Here is a 26,615-nt window from a genome sequence, read left to right as displayed (position 1 = left end):
ATTTTATGTTTCCTTTTCTGAAAACATTCCTGAATAGTTTTACAAACAATTGTGCCTGAAAAAAAAAACTTTTCCAAAATCCATTTTGTAGGTCTGCCTTCAGCTTTCCAGGAAAACCTGAAGTCTAATGTACAAAGTTTAACTTCCTGGTAAATAAAAACATAAAGAGTAAATTAGAGACTCCTGAATGTTGAGTCACGTTTGCATTTCATTACCAGGATTTTAAAAAATCTGAAAATTGTAGTTTAGTTTCCTTGTATTTTGAATTTCCTTTGAGTCATAATAATATTCTGGTAACATTTTGCTGCAATAATGCGCTCATTATTGCAAAAGCCATAAAACAGCTTTTTATTGGAGTTTGCTCCAGAAATAAATATTGGCTGTGGCAGTAAAGAAGTTCTTGTTCAAAGAAAATGACATTTAATTACCAGTTTTTTGGATTTGGTCAGAATATTTGGTTTCAAATTAAATGTTAAATTTTTTACTGCCGCTATGATTGATAGTAAGGCTGATATAAATAATCAACTATTGTCCACCAGAGGGCGCTCTGCACAGCGTCACTTTTTCATGTGAACGTCTGGCTGGTGCTGCCATCTGCTGTTAAATTAAGTGAACTGCAGTTTGTCTTTACGACAGGTGAGACTTGAGGCGGTCTGAGTCAGAAAGTGGAAAAGTTTTTCCCCTGAACCCAAAACCTGAGCAGCAACAAGACATGAAGAGTTTCTGTCAGCCGAGTCTTTAACTTCAGCATTTGGATCCGCTCTGCTTTGCAGGAATGTTTTAATTCATTAGTTTATATGGAGAAACATAAATATTAAATATAAAACCAGAAATATATAAATGTCCCAAAAATAAATCTATACTCTTAAAATGCACCAATTAACTTTAAAAAAGAGAACTTTGCCTTGTATTTTGTATTTTAATTGAACTTCATATTTATTTTCTAGCAACACATTTATTGAAGCTCATAATGTAAATGTTGCCATTTTAAAAATTAATCATCAGAATAATTGATAACTAATATAGTTGTTTGTTTGGGTGGGAATGTGCTTTGGATGGAATGGAGGAAGTGTTGGCTGTAGAGCAGTCTTTCTCAAACGGTGGTCCGCGGACCACTGGTGGTCCATGAGGTTCTGCATGTAAACAACCGTTTATTTGCTGTGATGTCAGCTGCTAGCTTACAGTTAGTCAGAACTGTTCTTTGTTTTTCATGACTTTGCTTGGTAATGAATCATGCTCTGCTTTTAGGTCAACAGCTTTTGTTATTTTTATTTAATAAGAAAAAACTCTGCTGCAGAGGAATGTCAAAGATTGAACCCAAGTTCTTGTTTTCTGCCTGAGTGTCAGGCGTTAGACGCTCCATCAACTTTCCAGAAACATTCGGGGGTTTTTTCACAACTGAACTAGAAAGAAGAAAATGAAATTGTTTTTGTAGTGGAATAAAAACAGAGCAAAGTGCATCATTGTAATTAAATGATCTTTATCAGTCAATCACTGTGTGGCGGAGAAAACAAGGCGCCATAAACCAAACATGAAAAACCGGAACCTCATGGTGTTCATGACGGTTGGCTTTTCTCTCACGTCTTCCTGTTTCTGCTCCCTACATGTTGGTCCTCAGCCAATCTGTCACACTATCAACATCATTTAAATAATAACACTAAAAAGCAACTGTGGCGTTTGTGGATGAAGAAGCTACTTGAAGGCCCCTCCCTCCACTGTCATCTGGATCAGGAGCAAAGCAAGCTGGAACCTCAGCTTCCTGGTTCCTGACAGCATAATCATCTTCAAGATGAGCAATAAAATTGTTTTGCCTCATAAAAATAAAGGAGCAGAAGGAACTCAGAGAGGACTGCTGAACTTGTAAAACCCGAAGAAGCTTTAGTCACAACTGACACTTCTTTGGCATCATGCTTAAGAAATCAAACCATAAGAATCTTCTCACGACTTTTTCATGCTTTTTTTTAAAACTCCTGCCAAACCTTAAAGAAAAATCTGGCCTCTCCAGTGTGTGATGAGGCGTTCTCTGTCTGACTCATGGACTTTACATTTAGTTAAATTACATCATTAAGCAAATACACATGAAATATATTTTTAAAATTCTACACATTGTGGATAATATTTTGTCGTTATGTTAAATGGCATTATTAATCTGTTGGGTCTTATTTCTACTTTGTGAAAAGGTTGTTTATCTTCCCTCATGGTTTTTGAAGATGAGCTCCAGGTCTGTGAGTTTGGAAGGATTCCTGTCCATCACCCTAATCTTTAGCTGCTTCCACATGTTTTCTTTCAGCTTCTAGTCAGAGCTCTGGACGTGTTGCTCCAAAATGTTGGTTCTTCCAGATAGCAGCAACATGTTGGTCAAATGAAACTTACTTTTAAACCGCTCGGGGTTTACATTTTTTTAAACACATTTATCAAAGCAGGGCCCTCCTATGGAGGCCCCAGTCCTGGTGGCGGAAGTCACTGGTTCGATTCCCGACCTGCCGCATGTCTTCCCCGTCTCTTGTTGCTGCGTTTCCTGTCAAACTACTTTCAGATAATGGCCACTAGAGCCAATAAAACCACATTTACTAACTAAACCACAATAAATTATATTTAATTTTTCATCTTTATAGTTTGCCAGCAGAAATGCAGCTTTTTTTCCAGATCCCATGTGTTTCCATCTCCAGGTTATTAATGCCTCATATGGAGAGAAATTGACTCCAATATTATTGCAAACGTTTGTTCCAGAATAAAGTCCAGCCACCAAAGTGAAGGGAACCAGAGCCGAGCGGCAAAACTGTCTGTTTTTTAACAATCACCAGGAAACTGGTAAAAATGACAGAATATTAAAAATATTCTTGTCATTGATTTCAGAAAGTGAACTAGATTCCTCACAACCTTTGTGGTGTGGAAGATATTTTTATTCAACTCTCTGGTTTAAATTTGTCTTTTGAAATTTAATCAATATGTGAATTCAAATTAAACACATTTTGAACATTTATTTTGTTGTTTTCTTCATTTGATAAGAATAAAAACTTAAATAATTACTACAGTAAAGCTGAATTTAAATGCAGAACAGTAGCTAAAAGTACATAAAATGAATTCTTGCATCATTACAAAGAACACACAAATATGAATAAATGAAAATAAATGTAAACATTTTTCATTTGAGTTGTTGCTTAAATTGTTTCCTTCATTTTGTTTGGTTATAATTATACAGAGCAGGTTTAACAGAAGAAAAGTCGATACGGTTCAAACACAAGATGGAAACATTTATGTTCCTCATTTTCACATCATGCAAATTAAAAGGTAAAAAAAATCCGGGACATTTCAGGTTTAATGTTCCAGGAAACGTTTTTCTGATGAGTGAAGAGAGAGAGAGAGAGAGCAGTGATGAACCAGAAGATCCAGTTTCTGGTTAACATATAAAGCATCAATGTTTTAACAGATCCAGGAAATACTTTTCATTTGACGTGGATCTTCTGACTCGTCCGTCTTATAATTAGACTTTTGTTAAAGCAGCTGAAGGCTTGATGACTGAGAATAAAATCTAAAACCGGAAACAGAGCAACAGAGCAGGAAAAAACAAAAAGCAGAAAATTCTGCAGCGGCTGGATCACCTGAAAAACCAACCAGGTTGAATCAAAATGCTGAAAACGTTTTTTAGCCTGTTGGTGTGTCTCGCTGCCTTCAGCCTGGTTTGCTTTGCTCTGTTTCTGTTTCACACCGAGAACCGAAAATTATTTTCCATCGCTTCATTAAACAGAGAAACTAACCCGGAGGAATCTGCAGGTCCGACAGGACGTCCAGGAAAGTCTCTGGATCCGTGCGCCGACGTCCCTCCGAACCTGCAGGGAGTTCTCCAAGTGGAGTTCAGAACCAACCGGACCCTGCAGGACGTCCGGAACCACGTCGGCCCGTTCCTTCAGCAGGGAGGCCGGTACCGACCAACCAGCTGCAGGGCGAAACAAAAGGTTGGTGAAAACAAGGAAAAATAATGAATTTAATTGAAGTTTCCTCTGAAACTTTTATATGAATGAATATTTTAAGTGAAAAAAAATCTGAAATTCAGATTTCAACTTGAAATTATTTGTTTTGAAGTAAAACTGCTTGGTTAAAACGGCGCGAAGTTCATGAAATAATAAAGTTTTGATCCGCTGAATACAAAACATTTCTAAAATAAAATTAAAGTATGTCTTTAAAAAAATTCTAAATTTTATATTAACAGGGAAAAAGTTTGATTTCCTCTGATATTAAAGTCAGGATGTCTGCAGACTGATGAGAACTAGAATGTTCTGAGATTTCAGAGAGAGAAATTTCTATAGATTAAAAAGTTTCCTCCAAAACACAAAGAAACTCAGATGCTTAGAAAGATTATTAGATTTTGACCAAAAATAGTCAGAAATGGACAGAGATTAAAGTTAAAACTGCATGTTTTGCCGCCAGGGGTCGCTGTTTCAAACCTTCTTACTGATTTATTTATTTGAGAAAACAAGATAAACATTTTGACATACATAAAAATGTGAAATGCTCAAAGGTCCAAGGATGAAGTAAAATGTTTCTGTTCCTATAAAAACAGTTCAGGCAAAAAACAGGAAACTTAAACTGATTTTATGCTGTTATTTTTCAATACATTTAGTTCTACAAGTTACTCAACTTTTTATTATGTGTTGAGTTTTAGATTTCTCTTAAATGAGCCGTTCATTTAAAACAGGGAGTTTAACTCGTTTTGGGTCGATCTCTGCTTCAGCTCACCTGGATGAAACGGTCAGGTGGTCAGCAGAACCGGGTCTGGAGCAGAACCTCCAGACCCGAACGGTCTGGACCGGCCGGTTTGAATGTCTCAGCTCCAGAACAGCTGATTCAAACGGTCCAGCCTGTTATAAAGTTCTGCTGATAAATGAACCGTCATTTGATTTGAACTGAAACCCAACACACCGTCCTGCACAGACTGGACTTTAACAACCACAAGCTTCTGCATTATGACTTCATGTTTTGTTTTGTCTTTTCCAACATGATCTTTATTGGTTTTTCAACAATGTTTCCAATAATGTGCATAAGTGTGCTCTCACATCAAAGGAAAAGTTCAGGGTAGATAAATTATTGTCCAACATTCAACTTGTCTTTTCTTGCATGCCTTTTGTTATGGGATATTTTAGAGCAGCACTTATTACATACAGAATAAATGATAAAAGAAAAACAATGCCCCCAACTCCCCTTAAAGGAAAAACAACAATTGTTTCTCTATTTTCCAGGAATTGGCCCAAATAATCGCAGTAATAATCGTTCTGGACATATGATGTCTGTCAAGATATAAACCTAGAATGAACAATTTGGGGTCAAGAACTAGAAATTGTAGTTAGGAGGCACAGATTCAATTAGTACGATCGATTCATTATTATCATTCAACCATGTTTCTGTCAGAAACATAACATCGATATTATGCTCAGTGATGAAATCAGTAATTAATAGAGCTTTAGCACAGAGAGATCTTGTATTTAAAAGAGCTAGTTTAAGTGACTTGGAGGCCAAAAGTTCTTCAGACTGAGTTTCCTTTAGGCAGGGGAACAGTCTGATGTTTGAAGTACTTCTGTTGTATTTTATGTTTCTGTTTTTTGTAAATTTTCTTGTAGTGATCCGGACAGGTAATGTCCTGTTCTGCAGTGCCGAGGGGCCAGACACATTCTGGTGTAAGACGGGTGTAAAGATAACGTCTGGACCCCGACCTCAGACCTCAGAAACGCAGAGTGATGGATCCTCTGGAACGTTAGAGTCAGGTGGCTTAAATGAAGTGAGGTCTGCTACGTGAGCGCTAAGGAGAAGAACCTGTTGATTCATTCCATCTGTAAATTTAAGAAACTCCAGTCCAGAAGACATTTCTTCATGTGTATCTTGTGAATCCTGTGAATGAGTGGGTGAGCAGAGAGGGAGGGGAGAAGGAGGAAGGGAACCAGTCGCTCCGCCTCCAGTCGATGTATCAGCTTGTTTTGGAACGGTTTGCTCTTGATAAGCGGAGGGTTCCATCCTAGTCAGAAATCCTTGAGCCTGTTCTTCTGAAGCGATGATCACGTTGCTGTCCTTGTTGATAAAATGGAAAAGGTTTGTAGTGAATAGCGTTATCCCATGTTTATTAAGATTGCATCCGCCTCTTCCAAAAAGGTGAAAGCGCTGCCAATAGATCCAGAGGTTATCGATGAAGGTCACTGAGCTGGCAGAGCAGCTTTTAATCAGCCATTTGTTTATCATGTCCAGCCTGGAGTGTTTTTCGTCTCCCCATTGAGGTGATGGAATTGGACCACTGAGAAATAACTTCATTTTAAATTTTCCCATAGTGTTCAGAAGAATATCAAAGTCCTTTTTGAGAATCTCAGATTTCTGCTTTGTCAGATCGTTGGCTCCAACATTCACAACTAAAGACTCAATATCTGGCTGATCAGCGGTTAGCGAAAGAACTTTACGAGTTAAATCAGATACAGTGTCACCAGGAAACGAAATCACTCTCGTTTTCTTGGGATTGCAAACGTGACTGATTCCATTTACTGCCTCATCTCTAACAATAAGCACTTTTGGCATACCTTTCGTTTTCCTGGTAGCCGCTTTGTCCTTTAGGGCTTTGGGGGGTGGATGTGTTGGTCTTGCCTCATTGTTGATGTTTGAAGGTGAGGTTTCACTCAGAGGCTCAGGCTGGAGTACAGAAAATCTGTTTTTCAGGGGGATTCCCACAGAGTCAGAATGGTTTGAGGCCCGGGCTGGTCGCTCTGTCCTTGGGAGCGGGGTCGGTGGAACCGTTTTGGTTGCAGCTGCTTGTTTATTTTTCTTTGGTGGAGCAGGTGTTGAGGTTGAAGGTGGGTTTCAGCTCAGAGCCGGCCACGCTGATTCGTCCAGGTGAGGGGTTCTCCCTGTCAGGCGCCTCATCGGATCTGCGGTGTGAGACTTTTGCTTCGGCTTGGCACCCAGAGCGTTCCAGGGTGAGCTGCTTGATGCGAAGCGTACAACCTCTCTGTTGATTTGAGGAAGAGTTGTCTCATTTCCACAGGTAGCGTTGATCTCAAAGTTCACCTTGCCTGAGACCCTTGCCTACAACCCCGTTTAATTTTAAATGATTTAGATGTAACTCCATTTGTTACTATTTCAGCATAAGGCTCATTGTATAAAAGTTTAACCCATCGACAAAAGTCGTCCCCACAGCCAAATCTTTTCAGTATTTTGAATAAATAGGGCCATTCAACTCTATCAAAGGCCTTTTCGGCATCCAATGATAGCAAAGCAGTGTCTATTTTTTCTTCCATATTATGAATGATATCCAGCACTCGTCTCACATTATGAAATCCCTGTCTTTCTACAATAGACCAATTTTGGTCACAAGTAATTAGTTCGGGGAATATTCTCTCCAGTCTTTGAGCCAAAATGTTACAAAGAATCTTTAAATTGACATTAAGAAGACTTATTGGTCTTAGATTTTCACATTTTTTGCAAGGTTTGCTAGGTGTGGGCAATAAAGTAATCAGGGTTCCTCTTAGTGAGGCAGGAAGAATTCCCTTTTCAAACGAGTCTAATTACATGTCAAAAAGGGGGGCTAGCAGTTTAGCTATAAATTTCTTATAAAATTCTGTTGACAGCCCATCTGGACCTGTTTTCAGGTGATCCATTGCTATAGATATTTCCTCTTTAGTTATATCTGCACTGAGATCTTTAGTCATTAATTCTGAGATATTGGTCATTTGGAGGGTTTCTAAGAAAAAATTTTGCTCTTGGTCCTTATGCGTCATGTCTGAGCTGTATAATTTTTTAAAAAAAAGACCTTAAAAATTTCATTAATTTCTAATGGATGGGTAATAATCTGTCCCTCATTATCTCGACGTAGGTAATATTTTTCTCATTTTGTAATTGTCGGAGTCGCCAGGCTAATAATTTCCCAGGCTTTTCCCCTTGATCATAGAACGACTGCTTAAGACACAAAAGTTGTGAGGCGGCTTTTGATGCAGAAAGTTTATTATACTGTGTTCTTAGTATCAGAAGGTTTTTATGGGTGTTTTGGCACAGCGTTTGATAGTAATCCCTCTCAAGCAGCTCAATCTCTGCTGCCAATTCTTTTGCTTTTTGATAAGTTTGTTTTGCCTTATAACTTGTAAAGCTAATTATTTGACCCCTTATATAGGCCTTAAAGGATTCCCACCTTGAAGAGGGTGGTGTTTCATCTGTATTGATTTCAAAATAGATGTTAGTTTGATTATCTACAAAAATATAAATTCTGGGTCTATGAGCCATTTTTGTTTAAATCTCCACCTAGGAGGGTCTCTCCTTAGTCTTAAATCCTCATAGATAAGTGAGTTTGCTGCATGGTCAGAAATTAAGATGCTATCATATTGACAGTCTCTTATTTTATGTCTCAAAATGGCAGAAATTAAAAAGTAATCAATACGTGAATATGATTTCTGTGCATTTGAATAACACGAGTATTTTAAACTCTTGGGATTCATATCTCTCCAAATATCCATCAAATTAAGTTCCTTCATAAAGTGTTGAATTGTTTGTCTAGATTTAGAATGAGAGTTGTCGGTACCTGAACTTCTGTCCAGTTCTGGGTTCATTGTGCAGTTAAAATCTCCTGCTATAATATAGCTGCCAGACAAAGATGAAATTGTAAGAAAGAGATTTTGAAAAAACTTTGGGTCATCAACATTTGGGGCATAAATATTTATCAGGTTTATTTTTTCTGAGATAAGTGTGCCCTGTAGAATAATGTACCTCCCAGCCCTGTCTTTAATAACCCTTGACCTCCAATTAGTTTTAGTCAGGCTCTCCCTGTCCATCATTTCCCAGATGAGCCGACCCGCTGTGTCTTTGTTAATGTCAAGGTAATATGACACTGAGCTTCGCGTTGCGCTACAACAAGCTGCAAACATTGAGACTAATCTGAACAGCGCAATAAACGGGAAAACAGCCATGAATGAACGAGTCCGTAAAGATGCGCAACTAAACGCCACTGTAATTATTAATAATAAGATAAGTGTCAAATCTGTGCAGCAGCCATCTGAGTTGTGGAGCCGCAGGAGGAGCTCTGTGCGCTGTGCTGTGATACCAAACACAGGGCCGTAACGCAGAACCTGGAGGATGGGCGGAGTGGAGGTCTCTATTTATAGTTTTCCAGACAACAGTGGAACAAACAATAATACGCACAAATTACTAAAGGTTTTTTGTACTGTTGTAACCATTAAACAATCTCCCTTTCAGTTCAACCTTATAAGTGGAGACACATGGTGTTAGCCTCGCTATTTTCACAGCTAGCTTCAGAGCTCACCTTAGAAGTGAAGTCAGATAACTACGATTGAGTCGGTTTGGTGGGGTTTTTACTGGGTTTCCTTTGTGAGAGAGGCATCACAGCGTTTTAAACGTCGTTCAGTGTCACTTGTAACGAGTATTTTCCAGAAAGGTGGCGGAGCCGAAGCGAGCACGTCCTCTCAGCAAGCCGCCATTACCGGAACTAACTTCATGTTTTACATATAAGTATACAAATGTTATATAGTTATGAATTTAAATAAAACTTCACCAGCAAAGTTTTGGTAAACATTTTAATGCTATTCTAGATGTTGAATGAACCATCTGTGCTACAGCAGAACAAACGTCCAATTAAATCCCATAATGCCAGTTGGGTTAATAGCTCAGATAATTCTGCAGATTCAGTATTTTATTTTACGTCCATCTTCTAGGTGGCTGTCATCATCCCGTTCAGAAACCGGTATGAACACCTGACCCACTGGCTCTACTACCTCCATCCGGTCCTGATGCGTCAGCAGCTGGACTACGGTGTGTACGTCATCAACCAGGACGGAGACGGAGTGTTCAACAAGGCCAAGCTGATGAACATCGGATTTGTTGAAGCGCTGATCGAATACGATTACGACTGTTTTGTCTTTTCTGATGTAGACCTGGTACCAATAGATGACAGAAACCTCTACAGATGTTCTGACCATCCCAGACATTTATCTGTGGCTATCGATAAATTTAACTTCACCCTGCCCTACGCCACCATCTTCGGTGGCGTCTCAGCGTTGTCCGAACAGCAGTTCCTTAAAGTCAACGGCTTTTCAAACACCTTCTGGGGCTGGGGGGGTGAAGACGACGACATGTCGCAGCGGATCTCTTACAGAGGGATGTTCATATCCAGACCAGACTCCGTCACTGGGAGGTACAAGATGATAAAACATAAGAGAGATTCTCACAACGATCCAAACCCAAATGCAGTTCGGAAACTGACAGAAACCTATTCTAACATGGACAAAGATGGGCTTAATTCTCTGAATTACACAGTCAGGGAGATTAGGAAGGATTTATTATACACTTTTGTTACAGTGGATGTTCAGGCTGATGTGGATCCAGATGTTTCTGTCTAAATTCAGCCATGATGTTTGTCTTGATTTATTTCTGATTGAGACTCTGAGGGAGTTTCTACCATCCAAACATTTAAATTAAAAACCTTGTTTTTAATTTAAATCATTCAGATTTTTATATGCTGTAAACAGTAAAGGGAAGGACTTTATTAAATAAACAATGAGGGGATATGTAATGAAATGATTCATATTTATAAAGTCTTATGAAATGATTTTGGTTATTTTTCATGTAAAAATGAATCAGATTGAAGGAAAATCTCATAAACAGGATTTTAGTGAAAATGAGTCTTTATTCTCATGCAGTCTCAAATGTTTTCAGTGAAATTTTCTGTAGCTTCCTGATAAAGAGGAGAACAGAGGAAGTGAGAAGCTACTGGACTGTAATAACTTTATGGGATTCTTTAAAAATAAAACTCATTTTCCTAAACAAAACGTCATCCTGAACGTGATTACTCCGTCTGTTAGAGAGGCAGCGCTGAATGAAACTACAGGCTGTTTGGGCTCCTATATTCTCATTTAAAGATATTAATATTAATATACAGTATATCTTGTCTGCTAAAAATGCACAAAGATCACTAAACTAAACATAATCTGCTCAGAAAACGTCGTAATTAAAGCTAAATTGGACTCTAAATCATAATTCTTTGTATGTGTTTTACTTCTATATTTACATTGAATTATAACATTTTGAGACAAATTACTCAACAAATAAATGTAGATCTGAAGATTACGGTACTTCAAACATTTGTCCATTTTGGAAGCTTGAACTACATTCAGGATTCATCCAGAAATCTTAAAGTATTTTATTTTGGTTTTTCCACAAAAAGAGGCAGACATTGAGCTCTAAACATAGCAGCAAGTGCAAACATACCCATCAGATTTTCTAATATAACCAAAAACAATAATAATAATAGATAACATTGCACTGTGCTGGATCATTGTGAGTTTTTCATTTTTTATGAAAAAGCTTGCTCCGCCTATAAACATACCCTTCCCTTCTTCGCTTCCTGGTAATCTTCCGACTCTTTGTAGTTTGCTCATTCTCTTTCTCCTGCTTCTCAGTTTTTAGGATTTCAAACATTTTTCTCTTTATCGTTTGTTTTTTGCTGTTATGGAGCCGAAGATTTGCACATCCAGGTAACACTCCATTTCTGCCTGTCTGTCACTGTACATAACTCTGATCCGTGAGCGTTTGTGTTATAAGTGAGTAGTGTAGATATTGTAAAGAAGGGTTTGGATTGATCTGTTTCTCTGTGTCAGATTAAGTGTCTGGAGAAACAAACTGAAAGTAGAGACATGTTGATGAGCTCACAGTGATTCAGTTCAACTCATTCTGGGGAAGTTCCCAAACTTAGTTTTACATAATCGTCTAGAAAGACAACTCAAATGTTCTGTACAACTTTAGCACGGCTCTAACCTTGCTGCACTGTTAGAACATCTTACTGATTTTATGTCCCTGGTAATAAGAAGTTGCCACGACTGACTAACCATTAGTTGTTATTTTACCCACATTTGCAGGATCTTCCACCACCTTTTCTCTCCCTCCTCACTATTCACGCTTCACTATTGTCTGCTAACACCTCCGTTACTTTATCCATCAGATCGTTTACTTGACTTGTATCCGAGTCCTTATTATCAAATAGAACACACCTCCTGCCGCACATTTAAGCTATTTCTTTCAAATCAGGCTGGCATTCATGTAAAACGTTTTTCAAGCTCTTCCCGGCCCACCTCAGATCATCTCCATGAGTGAACAGGATGATCATTTGTTCACTGACTTTTTCTCCATACATTTTCTTTAACTTTGTCAGGATGTCTCTCCCTGTCTGTAAATCTGCTAACCTGGAGGACAAGATCAAACATGCAAGGATGTGACCCACAGAGATCTGTGCAATATTTCAGAGGTTTGTCTCGGACTGATGATTTCATGTCATCATCAAACACATCAGGAGTATCAATCACTCAAACATGTAAACTGTTTGTCATATTTTTCTCCAGCTGGCACTTTGTGGTCACCGGTTTTGAGCTGCACTTTTCCAGAAACAGATTCTCTCCAAGGATTGTGTTCCCAGTCCTGCTTTTCCAGTCCCTGACATTCCCAGTAGGACAAGATTCACTGGGCCCGAAAAATGTAAAATAAAAATGAATATTTATTACCATGACATTCATCTACCTTCTAAATAAAAAGTAATTGAGTTGCACATTTTCAAATGCTCTTCAAGGACAAAAGTTCTCTTTTATAAGAATGTTTTACATTTAGGTTTTAGATGTAATTTAGAAAAAAACAAGCTTGTAATATTATGAGGGGAATTAAAGATACAAACATACTATTCATTGTTATTCGCCTATTAAAGTTGAATCAGAAAAGTTGTGGATCTTAAGGAAGAAAGAAAACAGAAAACTCTTATGCTTTCATTTTTTAATGTTATTTTATATTTGAGTTCATCTTAATTTAGAATCCACTGTCCAACAATGAGGAAAAATCTACTTTAAATTCAAAGAATAGATAAATGAGGAAATTATTGAAAATACTAGTACAATTTAAATAATAAGATTGATATATATTATACACAAATAGTGACAAATATTTTCTTTTTGTCATAACAAACATTATTTTTCTAAATACTAAATGTAAGGTTACAATAGTGAATACTATTGTCTTAAATTTGAATTCTTAACCCTCCTGTTATGTTCCGGGTCAAATTGACCCGTTTTAAAGTTTAATTTCTTTTTTTAAATAGTTGGAAGGATCTTTTTTGCATGAAACTTTTTCTATTTGTCTTGATAGGTGCACTCTACATAGAAATTGAAAATGTATTCATTTTACACATATGCACCCCCCACCCCCCCAACTTTTTACATAGATACTGTTCGGGTCAATTTGATCCGACAGTGAAGTTAAAGTGCAAAAAAAGATAAAAAAATGTCCGATTCTATGTTTCCTTGCAGCTATGAACCACATTTCACCACATACACACACGTTTGCTATCTTTGCGGGGACTTTCCATTGACTTCCATTCATTTCTACAGACTAAACCTTATCCTTACCCTTATCCTAACCCTCCCTATTACATACCCAACCCCAACCAAAACTCAATTCACACCTTAGTCCTAAATCTGACCCCTGACCCAAAAACAGCATTTCCCCCTGTGGGGACCAGGCTTCGGTCCCCACAAGGAGCAGTGGGTCCCGGCAATGTAGTATATGTCAGGAAATTGGACCCCACAAGGTATTAGAAACAAACGCACACACACACCCCGACACACACAAGCCCACTTTCTCACTATTCTCTTTACTTCACTAGGAAACTGCGAGAAAGCAGGTCTTCATACAAGTTTTGACAGGAATCTTTTCTGTTCCCGTGGACAAACTCCACCCACACTGAGTGACACTCAGCAGAAAACTCAGCAGGAAAACATAAATACTTTCTGCAAGACACTTTTATCTTGATTTTAATCAGCGGGTCAATTTGACCCTGAAGTCTAAAGTTCAATTATAAAGATCACCCATTGAAAAAAAAGTGTAATATAAAAAATGTACCAAAGATCAATTTCAAGGAAATTATAGTTTTTTTGTGTCTAGGTTTTTTTCAGTGGACATGAAAAATGTAAACTGCATTTTTTATGTCCAAATGAGTAAATGAGCAGGTTGTTGTTATTGATCCTTAATTTATGAGAAATAAAAAACATCATTGGACAAATATTGATTGAAATGGTTAGTATTGGAGTTAATAATCAGATACAAAAATGGTTTGGAGGAATTTTTTGGTTTCTGACATTATAGCATGATTAAACCCTCCACAGGTCAAACTGACCCAGGAACATTATTGCTGTACCTCAGAAACAAACATAACAGGAGAGTTAATCAGAAGCACCAAAGTAATAAAGTAAAATGAAATTGTCTGGACTTACTGTGAGTCGGCTTCACAGCAGGTGAGAACTGGACTCAGTCCAGCTTCATAAACCTCCTGGAGGCTGAATGAGAGAGAGGTGATAGCCCTGGAAAGTGGAGAAACCACAGCAGACACGATGTTACTCCGCTTGCTTCCAGTCTTGTTATATTATTTCAAGAGCAGTTTTAAACATTACATTGTCACATAGTGAGTGCTGAACATTGCACACAAACATTATGGTTATATCCACACAGTAATAAGAAATGTAGCACAGGACGAAGCTAGCAAGAAAGCTAACGGGAGCATAGCTCTTAAAAAAACTCAAGTTATCGCAGAGGCCACAAACACTCCCTGCTCATTCAACAAATGTATTGAACCTAAATACAGCTTTAAACCTCATAAGTTTGAATTTTAACTGTAAAGGGGAAAAACTACATCAGACACGACGCGGACACAACGTTACTCCTCTCGCTTCTGTAGAGGAATATAATTATATTAATAGTTAAAAATTATGTTTTTTGGTTGGTTCGCACTAAGATATGTTTTAACCTAAAAGAAATGTATTGTGTCATATGGATTGGGTCAATCTGACCTAGAAGTCAGGAAGGAAGTCAGATTTGGAGATTGTTGTTAGTTTAAGCTGTTGTGCAGGAAAGTTTTGGCAACCGTTCCTTCCCCTGCTCGCCAGCAAAGGAACTGGGCCAGGGCTCAAGATGTGGGAAGGAACCTCTGTTTGGACAGATAAGGAACAAACAATTTGACTAATGGTTCTTCTGACATGAAGCAGATGTGAGGTCAAGGCAGCAATACACATCCAGCGTAAGACGGAGCCAGACTCCATAAAAAACTGATATCAGAAGTAGAAGTCAAGAGATTTTGGATTAGTGTAACGATGTGTATGTGATGTTGTGTATCCATAGATGTGCATTAAAATCTCTTCTCGTTCGACTATTAGCAGAAGGAGTTCTGAGTCTTGTGTGAATCTTATTTATATATTCTATGAGTTTATACACCTATAGATTCTACAATACTTCTAGTGTATGTTCTGCACCGTGGACAGAAGTAACGCGGTCCACTACATCGATTCAGACAAAACCAATCGAGACATTATTGGTAAACAAACTGCAGATGCAGATAATCAAACCAATTAGATCTAATAGTATTATACCCTGCAACAGAGGCCTGTCTTTACAGAGGGTATAAATAGCAGACAGGTTTTGTTTATTCATTTCTGTCTGATGACCACAATAAAGAACATGGCTTCATTTATACCTGGTCAGGTATAATAATTAATTACTTTCCTCTGCTTCTGCTCCATTCACAAAATGTTTGTGCCTTGAACAAACAATACAGAGCTGATGGAATTAAAACCCAAGTTAACCGAAAATAAAAGATCTAATCAGAAACTGTGAATTGTTGCAGGTGGATCTTTGAGACTTGTGATGATTGGAAGAACAGGTGTTGGTAAATGTTCTGCTGGAAACACAATTGTGGGAGGAGAACAGTTTAAATCTCGTCCAGCTACAGAGTCGTGGCAACGACCTGCCAGAGAGAAGGAACAATGTGGAGAGACAGATTAATCACTGTGGTGGACATCATGAACAAGACCAATTCATGATGGTCCTGTTCACCTGGTGAAGACCTGGACTCAAGCGTTCAGGACTACGTGACAGAAGGTGATCCGGAGCTTCGGAGAGTCATCCGAAGATGTGGGAGCAGATTCCACGTCTTTGAAAACACCAGCAGCGACAGAACAGGTGGAAGAGCTGTTCAGGAAGATCAAAGAGATGGTGGCAGCAAACGGAGGAACCTACTACACCAATGAAATGTATGAAGAGGTGGAAGTAGCCCAGGCATGCGCAGAGGGGGGGCATGGGGGGCTTGAACCCCTGCCCCTTTTATCCTGGCTGCCCCTAATGCCCTTTTTGACTCTATTTTTATTTTTAATCTGTATGGCAGAAGGCCTGTTTGTGCCCCTCAGCAATAATATTTAGCTAAATATAATAATTTAGTAAAAATAAACTAGTCTGGCTGCTCTCAGTCTAATAATGACTCTCAGACTGTTATGTTCCGGGGTTCTCTGGTTCTCTTGGTGGGGTTTGTCCTGTGCGTCTTTTCCACCTCTTACCACCAGATGGCGACAGGTTCCGGTTGGAGTGCGGTGGTGTCATCGTCATCCACAGCTGTCATCAATTACCCTCATCAGCGGAGCATACTTAAGGAGTTGACCGCCAGTCCAGCGTCGCCTGAGTGTTTGCCAGTCACGGTACCTCTGAGCCCCTTGAGCCCTGGCTCTGTGTTTCTCTGTTGCCAGTCACGGTGATCCCTTTGACACTCTGGACCCGTTGACCAGATCCTGGCAGTTTTCCTGGTTTCAGAACCTCCCTCGTGACGCCATGGAAAATACCCACTGGTTGCCCGAGTTCCCAGACTCACCTCTCCGTTGTTTGCAAGTATCTCCTGGATCCCACGGCTGGCGGTCGAACCACTCCTCTGTGTCTCCGTTGCACCCGAGCCTACCTGTCCGTTCTCCGCCGCACTACTCCGTTGTTCCTGGACCCACTAAGAGACCAAGACCCTGGACATACTCAGTTACCCTCCAAGATTCCCATCCACCCACCACAAGTAAGAACAACCTGTGTTTCATCTGAGGTTTCCATGTTCCCACGACCCCTGAACTCACCAGTCTGCTCTTCCCCTCGCAGTGAACCACTGCAGCCCGTTATCGTTGATTCCCTGGACCAGACCATCTTGATACTTCCTGATAAATTATGTAATCTTAATAAATCACTTAAACTGATTTCAATTCTCCTGTTTTGTGTTCTGCATGTGGGCTAGAAAACTTAAACCCATCATGACGGAGAGCCTCCATGTTGTTCAGACTCCATGGTGAGGAGGAGGAGGAGGATCTGTTCCTCTATCTATCTAATTATGGGCAACAATATTTTCATAAACTGGTTTGTGAATAAAAACGTAGGTCTGATGTTGACGTTAGAAAAACTGTTTCTATTTATATTTTTATAATCGTCCTGCAATAGTGGGACAAAACCCGCCTCACCACTAAACTCAGAAATGCTGCAGAGAAACTTCTGACTTTAACTTCATCATTCTGCTAAAAGCCCGGTTCACTACAGGCAGTCTGGGTCGGAACCACCGACAGATAAAGAATGTCTGTCTTCAGACATCCTGATATAAGACACGGTACCGACTGTCACCGCGAGTCGCAACGCAGATCAAAGCCCCGGTACCACCTGGTACCACCCGGTACCACCCGGTACCACCTGGTACCGGGTGGTACCACCTGCTCTCTGTTCGCTCTGCTTCACCTTAACGTTTCTACCATGCGGGTTAAAGCCGCTGCTGATGGGATCTGGGCTGGAGGTTCTGGGCTGTAAACAGAAGTTACTGCAGAACCTCAAGTGTTAAAGGAAGATTCGGCCCAATTAGAGTTCATGAAATAAACATCAGAGAAAATATTGTAACAATAATCAGAACCGCAGCAAAAAGCCAAACATGCCACAATGACATGAATCAAAATGTCCCCCAAAGCATCGGGGGACTGACAGGGGCCACCGGGGGATTAAAGGTAGATTCCAGGTGGATTCCAGGTAGATTCCAGAGATGTGCATGGCAGCAGCTGTTCCTCCAGGGCCGGCCCAAGGTAATATGGGGCCTTAGCCAGAACCCCCCGTCCTACTAAGAACCTCAGCATCACTAACATGTTTAAATGTCGATCAGGTGAATCTGTGAGAGGGAGACCAGGTTTAAAATCAATCACTGATTATTGGTTATTGGCTGTGATGTATTTGTGAACAAACCCAATTCAAACACAAAGATTACACCATATTGTAACCATGGTAACACAACAATCAAACTATCAAGATGATTCTTTAAACTTTTTCAAAGTAAACGTCCTAATTAAATCCTAAATGTAAAATTTTTTCTCAGCTGAATGCATTTAATAAAAATGTAATAACATTGTTATTCTCTATAAATGATGCTACAGGTTTAGATCTATGGTCTGTGGTACAATTAGACCATTTCTAGGGGCCCCTGAATGTCTGGAGGCCCCTGAGTGTCTGGAGGCCCCTGAGTGTCTGAAGGCCCCTGAGTGTGTGGAGGCCCCTGAGTGTGTGGAGGCCCCTGAATGTCTGGAGGCCCCTGAATGTCTGGAGGCCCCTGAATGACCCCTACCAGCAGCTACTGAGTTTTCTTTGCCTTGATAGCCCAGTCTTATAATTCTAGATCTAGAGTTTTAACATCAAACTATTATATAGTTTTAACCCCTTTGAGTTTCTGATCTATAAATCAGTCTGCAGCCAGGTTGTTCTAGAGGTTAAATAGATATTATTAGGGCTTCATTAGTAAAATGGCAGCAAATTAGCTTATTTCATAACTTCATGACCTTTGACCTTCTCTCCTCTGGTCTGTGTAACAGCTACAGTCTCAGATCAGCTCAGCCCTCCAGGACTGTCAGCAGCAGAAACAGAAACTTTTTACTTGTTGGGGAAAATAGAGACTAGATTTGCTTTGCATTTCCTGCATGATGGCGATGATCCAGTAGGATCCAGTTAGATTATTGATTATTATGGGTTGTTGCTGTGTTGTTTTTGTTCAATGGGGCCCTTTTTTAAATTTGAGCCCCTCCCGCTCCAAAGCTCTCTGCATGCCACTGAATTAGAGACTCTTGAATCTTGAGTCACATACTGTATGCATTTCTTGACCATCAACTATTGTCCACCAGAGGGCGCTCTGCACAGCGTCACTTTTTCATGTGAACGTCTTGCTGGTGCTGCCATCTGCTGTTAAATTAAGTGAACTGCAGTTTGTCTTTACGACAGGTGAGACTTGAGGCGGTCTGAGTCAGAAAGTGGAAAAGTTTTTCCCCTGAACCCAAAACCTGAGCAGCAACAAGACATGAAGAGTTTCTGTCAGCCGAGTCTTTAACTTCAGCATTTGGATCCGCTCTGCTTTGCAGGAATGTTTTAATTCATTAGTTTATATGGAGAAACATAAATATTAAATATAAAACCAGAAATATATAAATGTCCCAAAAATAAATCTATACTCTTAAAATGCACCAATTAACTTTAAAAAAAGAGAACTTTGCCTTGTATTTTGTATTTTAATTGAACTTCATATTTATTTTTTAGCAACACATTTATTGAAGCTCATAATGTAAATGTTGCCATTTTAAAAATCTATCATCAGAATAATCAATAGAATAATCGATCACTAATATAGTTGTTTGTTTGGGTGGGACTGCATTTTGAATTTACTCACTTTAACTTTGTTTTAACACATAAACGAAGCAAGAAAGTTGCCCAGATTCTCTTTCCTGGTGTTTCCGGTTCTTCTTAAGTTGGCATGGTTGTAAGTCAATGTTGCCACTAGAGGGCAGAACGGGACAATGGAGGAAGTGTTGGCTGTAGAGCAGTCTTTCTCAAACGGTGGTCCGCGGACCACTGGTGGTCCATGAGGTTCTGCATGTAAACAACCGTTTATTTGCTGTGATGTCAGCTGCTAGCTTACAGTTAGTCAGAACTGTTCTTTGTTTTTCATGACTTTGCTTGGTAATGAATCATGCTCTGCTTTTAGGTCAACAGCTTTTGTTATTTTTATTTAATAAGAAAAAACTCTGCTGCAGAGGAATGTCAAAGATTGAACCCAAGTTCTTGTTTTCTGCCTGAGTGTCAGGCGTTAGACGCTCCATCAACTTTCCAGAAACATTCGGGGTTTTTTTCACAACTGAACTAGAAAGAAGAAAATGAAATTGTTTTTGTAGTGGAATAAAAACAGAGCAAAGTGCATCATTGTAATTAAATCAAAATGATGCTCAGACGCCGCAGCTCAGCTTCGTCTAACCACGAAACATTTTTTGTGCTTTTGTTCCTGTGCTTTGAAAACCTGATGAGGAATTCTGTTTCCTCCAGCACCAGCGCCCCGTTTCAGGTTCACTACCAGGTTATTTTTCTTTGACGGTGAAACGGTTTCTTATCACAAAACATTCTTTCAAAAACTGTCTCTCTGCTTCTTCTCCGGCCCTGTTGAGGAGCTCTGTTGTCCCATGCCCTTTTCAGGTTTTTCAGGTTGAGATCAGATCTGGTTCTTTACCAGTCAAACCAGATCTGACAACAATCTTTAACATCTTCTTTGTTCATTGTGTGAGGTGACTGGCAGGACTTTGCATGTTTGCAAAGGTAGAGTATTTTACAGACAAATGAGAAACACTGAACTTCAATAAGAAACTGGGAAGTAATCCAGCTGCATGACAGACCGTTTCCACGACAACACCACCAACGTCTGCAGTGGTCTTTGCGTTAGGGGAGAGGTCAGGAGGAATCCTGTTGGCTTTCATATCAGATGAACCGCAGCAGAAACCTGATTAAAACAATCTGAGAAGAACGAAGACGTGCCGCCTTCCTTTAGCAGGTGTGTGGCGGAGAAAACAAGGCGCCATAAACCAAACATGAAAAAACCGGAACCTCATGGTGTTCATGACGGTTGGCTTTTCTCTCACGTCTTCCTGTTTCTGCTCCCTACATGTTGGTCCTCAGCCAATCTGTCACACTATCAACATCATTTAAATAATAACACTAAAAAGCAACTGTGGCGTTTGTGGATGAAGAAGCTACTTGAAGGCCCCTCCCTCCACTGTCATCTGGATCAGGAGCAAAGCAAGCTGGAACCTCAGCTTCCTGGTTCCTGACAGCATAATCATCTTCAAGATGAGCAATAAAATTGTTTCACTTCATAAAAATAAAGGAGCAGAAGGAACTCAGAGAGGACTGCTGAACTCGAAAAACCCGAAGAAGCTTTAGTCACAACTGACACTTCTTTGGCATCATGCTTAAGAAATCAAACCATAAGAATCTTCTCACGACTTTTTCATGCTTTTTTTAAAACTCCTGCCAAACCTTAAAGAAAAATCTGGCCTCTCCAGTGTGTGATGAGGCGTTCTCTGTCTGACTCATGGACTTTACATTTAGTTAAATTACATCATTAAGCAAATACACATGAAATATATTTTTAAAATTCTACACATTGTGGATAATATTTTATCGTTATGTTAAATGGCATTATTAATCTGTTGGGTCTTATTTCTACTTTGTGAAAAGGTTGTTTATCTTCCCTCATGGTTTTTGAAGATGAGCTCCAGGTCTGTGAGTTTGGAAGGATTCCTGTCCATCACCCTAATCTTTAGCTGCTTCCACATGTTTTCTTTCAGCTTCTAGTCAGAGCTCTGGACGTGTTGCTCCAAAATGTTGGTTCTTCCAGATAGCAGCAACATGTTGGTCAAATGAAACTTACTTTTAAACCGCTCGGGGTTTACATTTTTTTAAACACATTTATCAAAGCAGGGCCCTCCTATGGAGGCCCCAGTCCTGGTGGCGGAAGTCACTGGTTCGATTCCCGACCTGCCGCATGTCTTCCCCGTCTCTTGTTGCTGCGTTTCCTGTGAAACTACTTTCAGATAACGGCCACTAGAGCCAATAAAACCATATTTATCAACTAAACCACAATAAATTATATTTAATTTCTGTCTTTATAGTAGATTTTGTGCCATTAATATTGTAGGATATATTTTCTTGCAAATTGTTTTTTTCTGTAAACACCAAATTGTGCAACAATCAACATAATCCTGGACGATTAACTGTTATTGAAAACCTGCCTTAAAATATAAAAAAACAAAAAACATACACTTTGTATTAATAAATGGATGTAAACATATTTTATTACCATCATTTTGGATCATTTTGGTGTCTTTTTGAACAGATGTTTTCCTTTCTTGGCTCATGTTTTCCCAAGAATCCTGAGTTTTATATAGACATAAACACGATAGAAACAAAGCACATCTTCAGTTAACTCCTTCACTTTACTTTGTAAACATTTGGTTCTTAGCAGCTTCATTAAATACTGAAACCACTCTGATAAATATAGAACTACACTCCGAAGATCCAAACATGTTATTGAACAGAGATAGAGAGAAAAGGGAAGGTTAGAATAAAACTAACTTGTTGGACAAACAGATTTTTCTTCCGGAAGGAAAAATGCTGGCAGATGATGAAGAATCAAAAACAAATAATATCCTGTTTGTTGTGAAATCCAGGTAAGTTAAAACTACCTGTGATATTTGTTAAACGAAGCTCATAAATTTAACTTGTGTTAAATTAAAACACAATATATTTACATAAATCCAACATTCATGCAGTATTTGAGAAAACACACACACGTCTCAAAGCCAAGCCAAGCTACAACCGTTCCACTTTAACATTCATTTCTGACGTTCGTCGTCATGGAGCCTGAACGTCCACAGAGATTAAAGTGAACAAGACGTCCTTCAAAATCTCGTTCACTGTAAAGTTGAGTGAGTTTAGTCCATCAGTGTCGATATTCTCTGCGGTTTTTTTTATTTTGACAGCGTTTTCTGGATTCACCTCATTGTGCAAGTCTCTTCCATGTTTGATCATTTTGTATTTTGCAATCCCAGCGTCCGGCCGAGTTATGGACATTCCTCTTACGATGATTCTGTTGTACAGGTCGTCGTCTTCGCCACCCCAGCCCCAGAAAGTGTTGGAGAAACCGTTGACTTTAAGGAACTGCTCCTCTGTCAGCAGGGAGACGCCACCGAAGGCTGTTACTGAGGATAATCTGTAGTTAAATTTATCGATAGCCACAGATAAATGTCTGGGATGGTCAGAACATCTGTAGAGGTTTCTGTCATCTATTGGTACCAGGTCTACGTCAGAAAAGACAAAACAGTCGTAATCGTATTCCTTCAGTGCTTCAACAAATCCGATGTTCATCAGCTTGGCCCGGTTGAACACTCCGTCTCCGTCCTGGTTGATGACGTACACACCGTAGTCCAGCTGCTGACGCATCAGGACCGGATGGACGTAGTAGAGCCAGTGGGTCAGGTGTTCATACCGGTTTCTGAACGGGATGATGACAGCCACCTAGAAGATGGACGCAGGGAGAGTTTGAACTGGTAGTGAGATTTTAGTGCAATGAATCTGACACTGTCTGTGTTTCCATTCACCATATAATAGCTGACATTTTGAAAATAAATTTGCTTAGTGGAAACAAAAAGCTCACCGTTTTTGATTAAAAATCAGTCTTGGCACTAGGATGAGGTGTTTTGTTGTTTTGTTCTTTGTATCAAACTTGGAAACATCAGAAATGTCACAAGTTCAACAACCAGACATAAATGAAGATGACAGGAAGTGGCAGGAGGACGACGGCACAGCGTGATTTTTTTAATGGCATCGCCTGAACAAACTGATTCACATGTGATTTTATTTGGATTTCTTATTTTATGGAATCACTGGAAGTTATGATTTTTGTACATCAGCAAAATAAAGAACAAAGTTTTGAGCCAATTTGTAATGGAAACGCAGCTGCAGCAGTTAAAGCTGCTTCTCTTACAACAGAATAAGATTTTAGTTTGGACTGAAAAACAAACTGTGTCTCCATTACAAACATGCGCTAAACTAGAAACGCAGCTGAAATAATAAATGAATAAGTTTGTTCATAAGTCATTAAAAACATGGATCCTCCTACCACTTCCTGTCATCTCCTGATCAGATCCAGCTGCAGAAACATCTGGTGGTTATAAATGTGTCTCCACTGCAACTTTGCAGAAATCGCTGATTTCTTTTGCCATTAAGTTAATTTGTTTTTGTTATTCCAGTTTGCAGTTTTGTGGCTGATGTAAACACAACTTGTGACCAGTTATTCAGACATGTTTCTTCACCAAGTATTTTTATTTATTTTTAAAAATCATTAAGGTAAATTCAGATAATGAACTGGCCTGAGACTGGGTTGTGTTTTCTGGAAGTTGTGTTTGTTTCCCAGGTAAATTTATGCTTTCAGTTCTGTTTCTGAGAAGAAAACTGGATTTGAAAACCTGATGCAGGAAGGAGAAAATACGCCGTCATTGGTTTAAACTTAAATTAAATCTTAAATTAAAGCTTGTTCTTCACCTGTTATTGTTGCCATCAGTTATATTTTCAGGTTGTTCTATCTTTTAAGAATAATTTCAAATTTATTGAGTGCAGTCTAAAGAAAGCAAACTTTAAAAAAATCTTTAAAAAGTCAAAGTAAATATGTAAAAACCTGTAAAATGTCAGAAATTCTAAATTAAAAGTGTTTAATGTCCATATGTTCATATTTTTAGTGGTGCAATATTACACTTCTATACATTTTCAAAGTAATATAAATCAGCCTTTTGTGTTTTTTTGAAAGCTGAATGAAATGTTAAAAGAGCCACATGTCTTAATGAAAATCAATAGATTTAACAATAACTAATCAATGTTTATTGTATAATTTAGGCTTCAGAAAATACCGTCCAAGTTTGTTTTAGAGGCTGAGCTGATCCAGAAATCATGGATTTATTGAGAAAAAGTTGATTTGACCTTCAACAAAGTGACTTGTAAACATTTCTGCATGAACAGTTTTTATATTCCTTCATCTTTTAGCTTAATTTGACACATGATCATTTATCGATTATCTTTTAATGAGTCTGAAGCTCGAGTTACCGAGTTACTCCAGTTCCCTCTGCGTATTTACCATGTTTTCATTTATATTTAATTTGCTCTTCAAAACGTTTCACAGCTAAAGTAACATCATCTCCCGCCTCACCTTCTGCCGTGCGGTGCAGTTCGGGGGTTTGTGCCGGCCTCCCTGCTGCAGCACCGACCCCAGCTGGTTCCGGACCAGCTCCAGACTGCGATTAGTTTTAAACTCAACCAGAACCGGGCCCACCAGAGACGGAGGCGAGTCGGGACACGGATCCAGAGGCGGAGCCGGTTGAGCCGAGGTGGCTGCTGTTTTCCGGGAGACGTCTGGGGTTTTCGTTACCCAAATATGATCCATCATCTTTCCAAAAACGCTCCTGCTTCCTTTCACCACCTGTTGTGGCAAGGAAGGAAAAACCAAAAAAGTGTCTTTGCTGTGGAGTAAAAAGACGGTGAAGCACGTCAGAGTCAGTAACGCAGAAAGCGCCAGAACGCTGGTGATTTTCTCCTTCATATCTTTGATTTTAAACTTTATGCTCACTAATGTTTCACAGCTTTTTTTTCTGTCCCTGCAACAAGATCCTGCCGTTTTTTAGAGCAGCTTCCTTCTTCAGCTCACATTTCAGGTGGGAGGTTTGAACAAACTGTACCTGAGGTCAAACCCATTTAGATAAGATGAGCTGTAATAACTAAACAGACCTGCTGCACTACACATCAGACAGTAATGATGATAATCATGATGATACCTTGTGCAACGAGTCCTTAAATTCCCAGAATTGTTTCAGTCATATCGGAAATAAAACCGGTTCATTGTTTTATTTTGGTAGGTTGGACTACTTCAATAGTTTCTAAATAAGAGCATCTAATAAAACAGTGAAATAGCTCTGGATGGTAGTGGGTCTAAATGTCACCAGATAATCTGTTTCTAAGACAGAAGATGTTGTCTCCTTTAAATCAGGACTGGAAACATTAAAGTTCAAATAATAGCCAGGTGAAACCAACTGGAGCCAGAACACAGAAAAAGGAAACAAACAGGAGAATCTAGCAGGGAATGAATGAAATGAGGAGCTTAAATACTTTGGAGTTAGACAGCTGGATGAAGAACAGGTGGCTGATGGGAAACAGGGTTCAGCTGTGAGGGGAGACCAGGCAGGCAGGCTGAGGGAACGTCAGAGGAAAAAACAAGAACAAGGAGAAAAAACTGAACTAAAAGTGTTGGAGAAAAACAAATGCTGCCCATATTTACTCTCAGGTGTGTTGGTTTATATCAGGGGTGTCAAATTCCAGTCCTGGAGACCCGCTGCCCTGAAACGTTTAGACGTGCCGCTGCTGCAGCACCTGAACAGAATAATTAGGTCATTAAGGCTCCGGAGAACTGATCTACACCAGGAGGAGGTAATTTAAAATTTTTCATTCCAAAACACTGGAATGAAACGGCACATCTAAAAACTGCAGGACAGCAACTGGAGGACTGGAGTTTAACACCTGTGGCTTATATGGAAACATTTAACTCATAATGAGTTCATCGCTAGAAAGGTCAAAGGTTGCACAAGCAAAAACATGGTGGTTTTGGTGGAAACAGTGACGATCTGAAAATCAGTCCCAATCTGGCCCTGATTGGAATTATGGATGAATAATCAGGTGCATCAATTTGCCCTAATCTCCTTATTACATCTTTAATTGTTTCATATTTTTTATGTCTCAAACAACAACCAGAAAGAATCCAGTCAAACTCTCACCTCACTTCCTGAAATAAGAGATGTGTTCATCTGTGTTTTGTATGAAAGTATCATATTTAGTAGAAACCAGTATTTCCACCTCAGGCTCCAGGT

At 39.3% G+C, this 26,615-nt stretch overlaps 2 protein-coding genes across 2 annotated transcripts; one reads left to right on the top strand and one right to left on the bottom strand.

Moving 5' to 3' along the window:
- Positions 1 to 3,394: 3,394 nt before the first annotated feature.
- On the top strand, positions 3,395 to 11,007 carry LOC102219706 (beta-1,4-galactosyltransferase 2-like). Its single transcript, XM_023326218.1, has 2 exons — positions 3,395 to 3,956; positions 9,693 to 11,007. Exons 1-2 carry the CDS (start codon positions 3,630 to 3,632, stop codon positions 10,374 to 10,376), a joined length of 1,011 nt encoding a protein of 336 aa, XP_023181986.1. The 5' UTR covers positions 3,395 to 3,629; the 3' UTR covers positions 10,377 to 11,007.
- Positions 11,008 to 21,989: 10,982 nt separating this feature from the next.
- Positions 21,990 to 25,485, bottom strand: LOC111606205 (beta-1,4-galactosyltransferase 2-like). Its single transcript, XM_023326215.1, has 2 exons — positions 24,908 to 25,485; positions 21,990 to 23,223 (listed from the first exon to the last, which is right to left on the bottom strand). The coding sequence occupies exons 1-2, from the start codon at positions 25,295 to 25,297 to the stop codon at positions 22,561 to 22,563; spliced, it is 1,053 nt and encodes a 350-aa protein (XP_023181983.1). The 5' UTR covers positions 25,298 to 25,485; the 3' UTR covers positions 21,990 to 22,560.
- Between the last annotated feature and the right edge of the window lie 1,130 nt (positions 25,486 to 26,615).

Source organism: Xiphophorus maculatus, chromosome 21, assembly GCF_002775205.1.
Source record: "Xiphophorus maculatus strain JP 163 A chromosome 21, X_maculatus-5.0-male, whole genome shotgun sequence".
NCBI classification, from domain to species: Eukaryota; Metazoa; Chordata; class Actinopteri; order Cyprinodontiformes; family Poeciliidae; genus Xiphophorus; species Xiphophorus maculatus.
Note: the sequence above shows the minus strand (reverse complement) of the source record. Positions and strands in the feature narration are given on the sequence as shown.

Bases quoted from the DNA above. Each gene is read 5' to 3' on its own strand.
- LOC102219706 (XM_023326218.1), top strand. From the start codon at position 3,630: ATGCTGAAAACGTTTTTTAGCCTGTTGGTGTGTCTCGCTGCCTTCAGC. The intron at 3,957-9,692 runs GTTGGTGAAAAC...TCCATCTTCTAG, and splicing joins GCTGCAGGGCGAAACAAAAG to GTGGCTGTCATCATCCCGTT.
- LOC111606205 (XM_023326215.1), bottom strand. From the start codon at position 25,297: ATGAAGGAGAAAATCACCAGCGTTCTGGCGCTTTCTGCGTTACTGACT. The intron at 23,224-24,907 runs GTGAGGCGGGAG...TCCATCTTCTAG, and splicing joins ACTGCACCGCACGGCAGAAG to GTGGCTGTCATCATCCCGTT.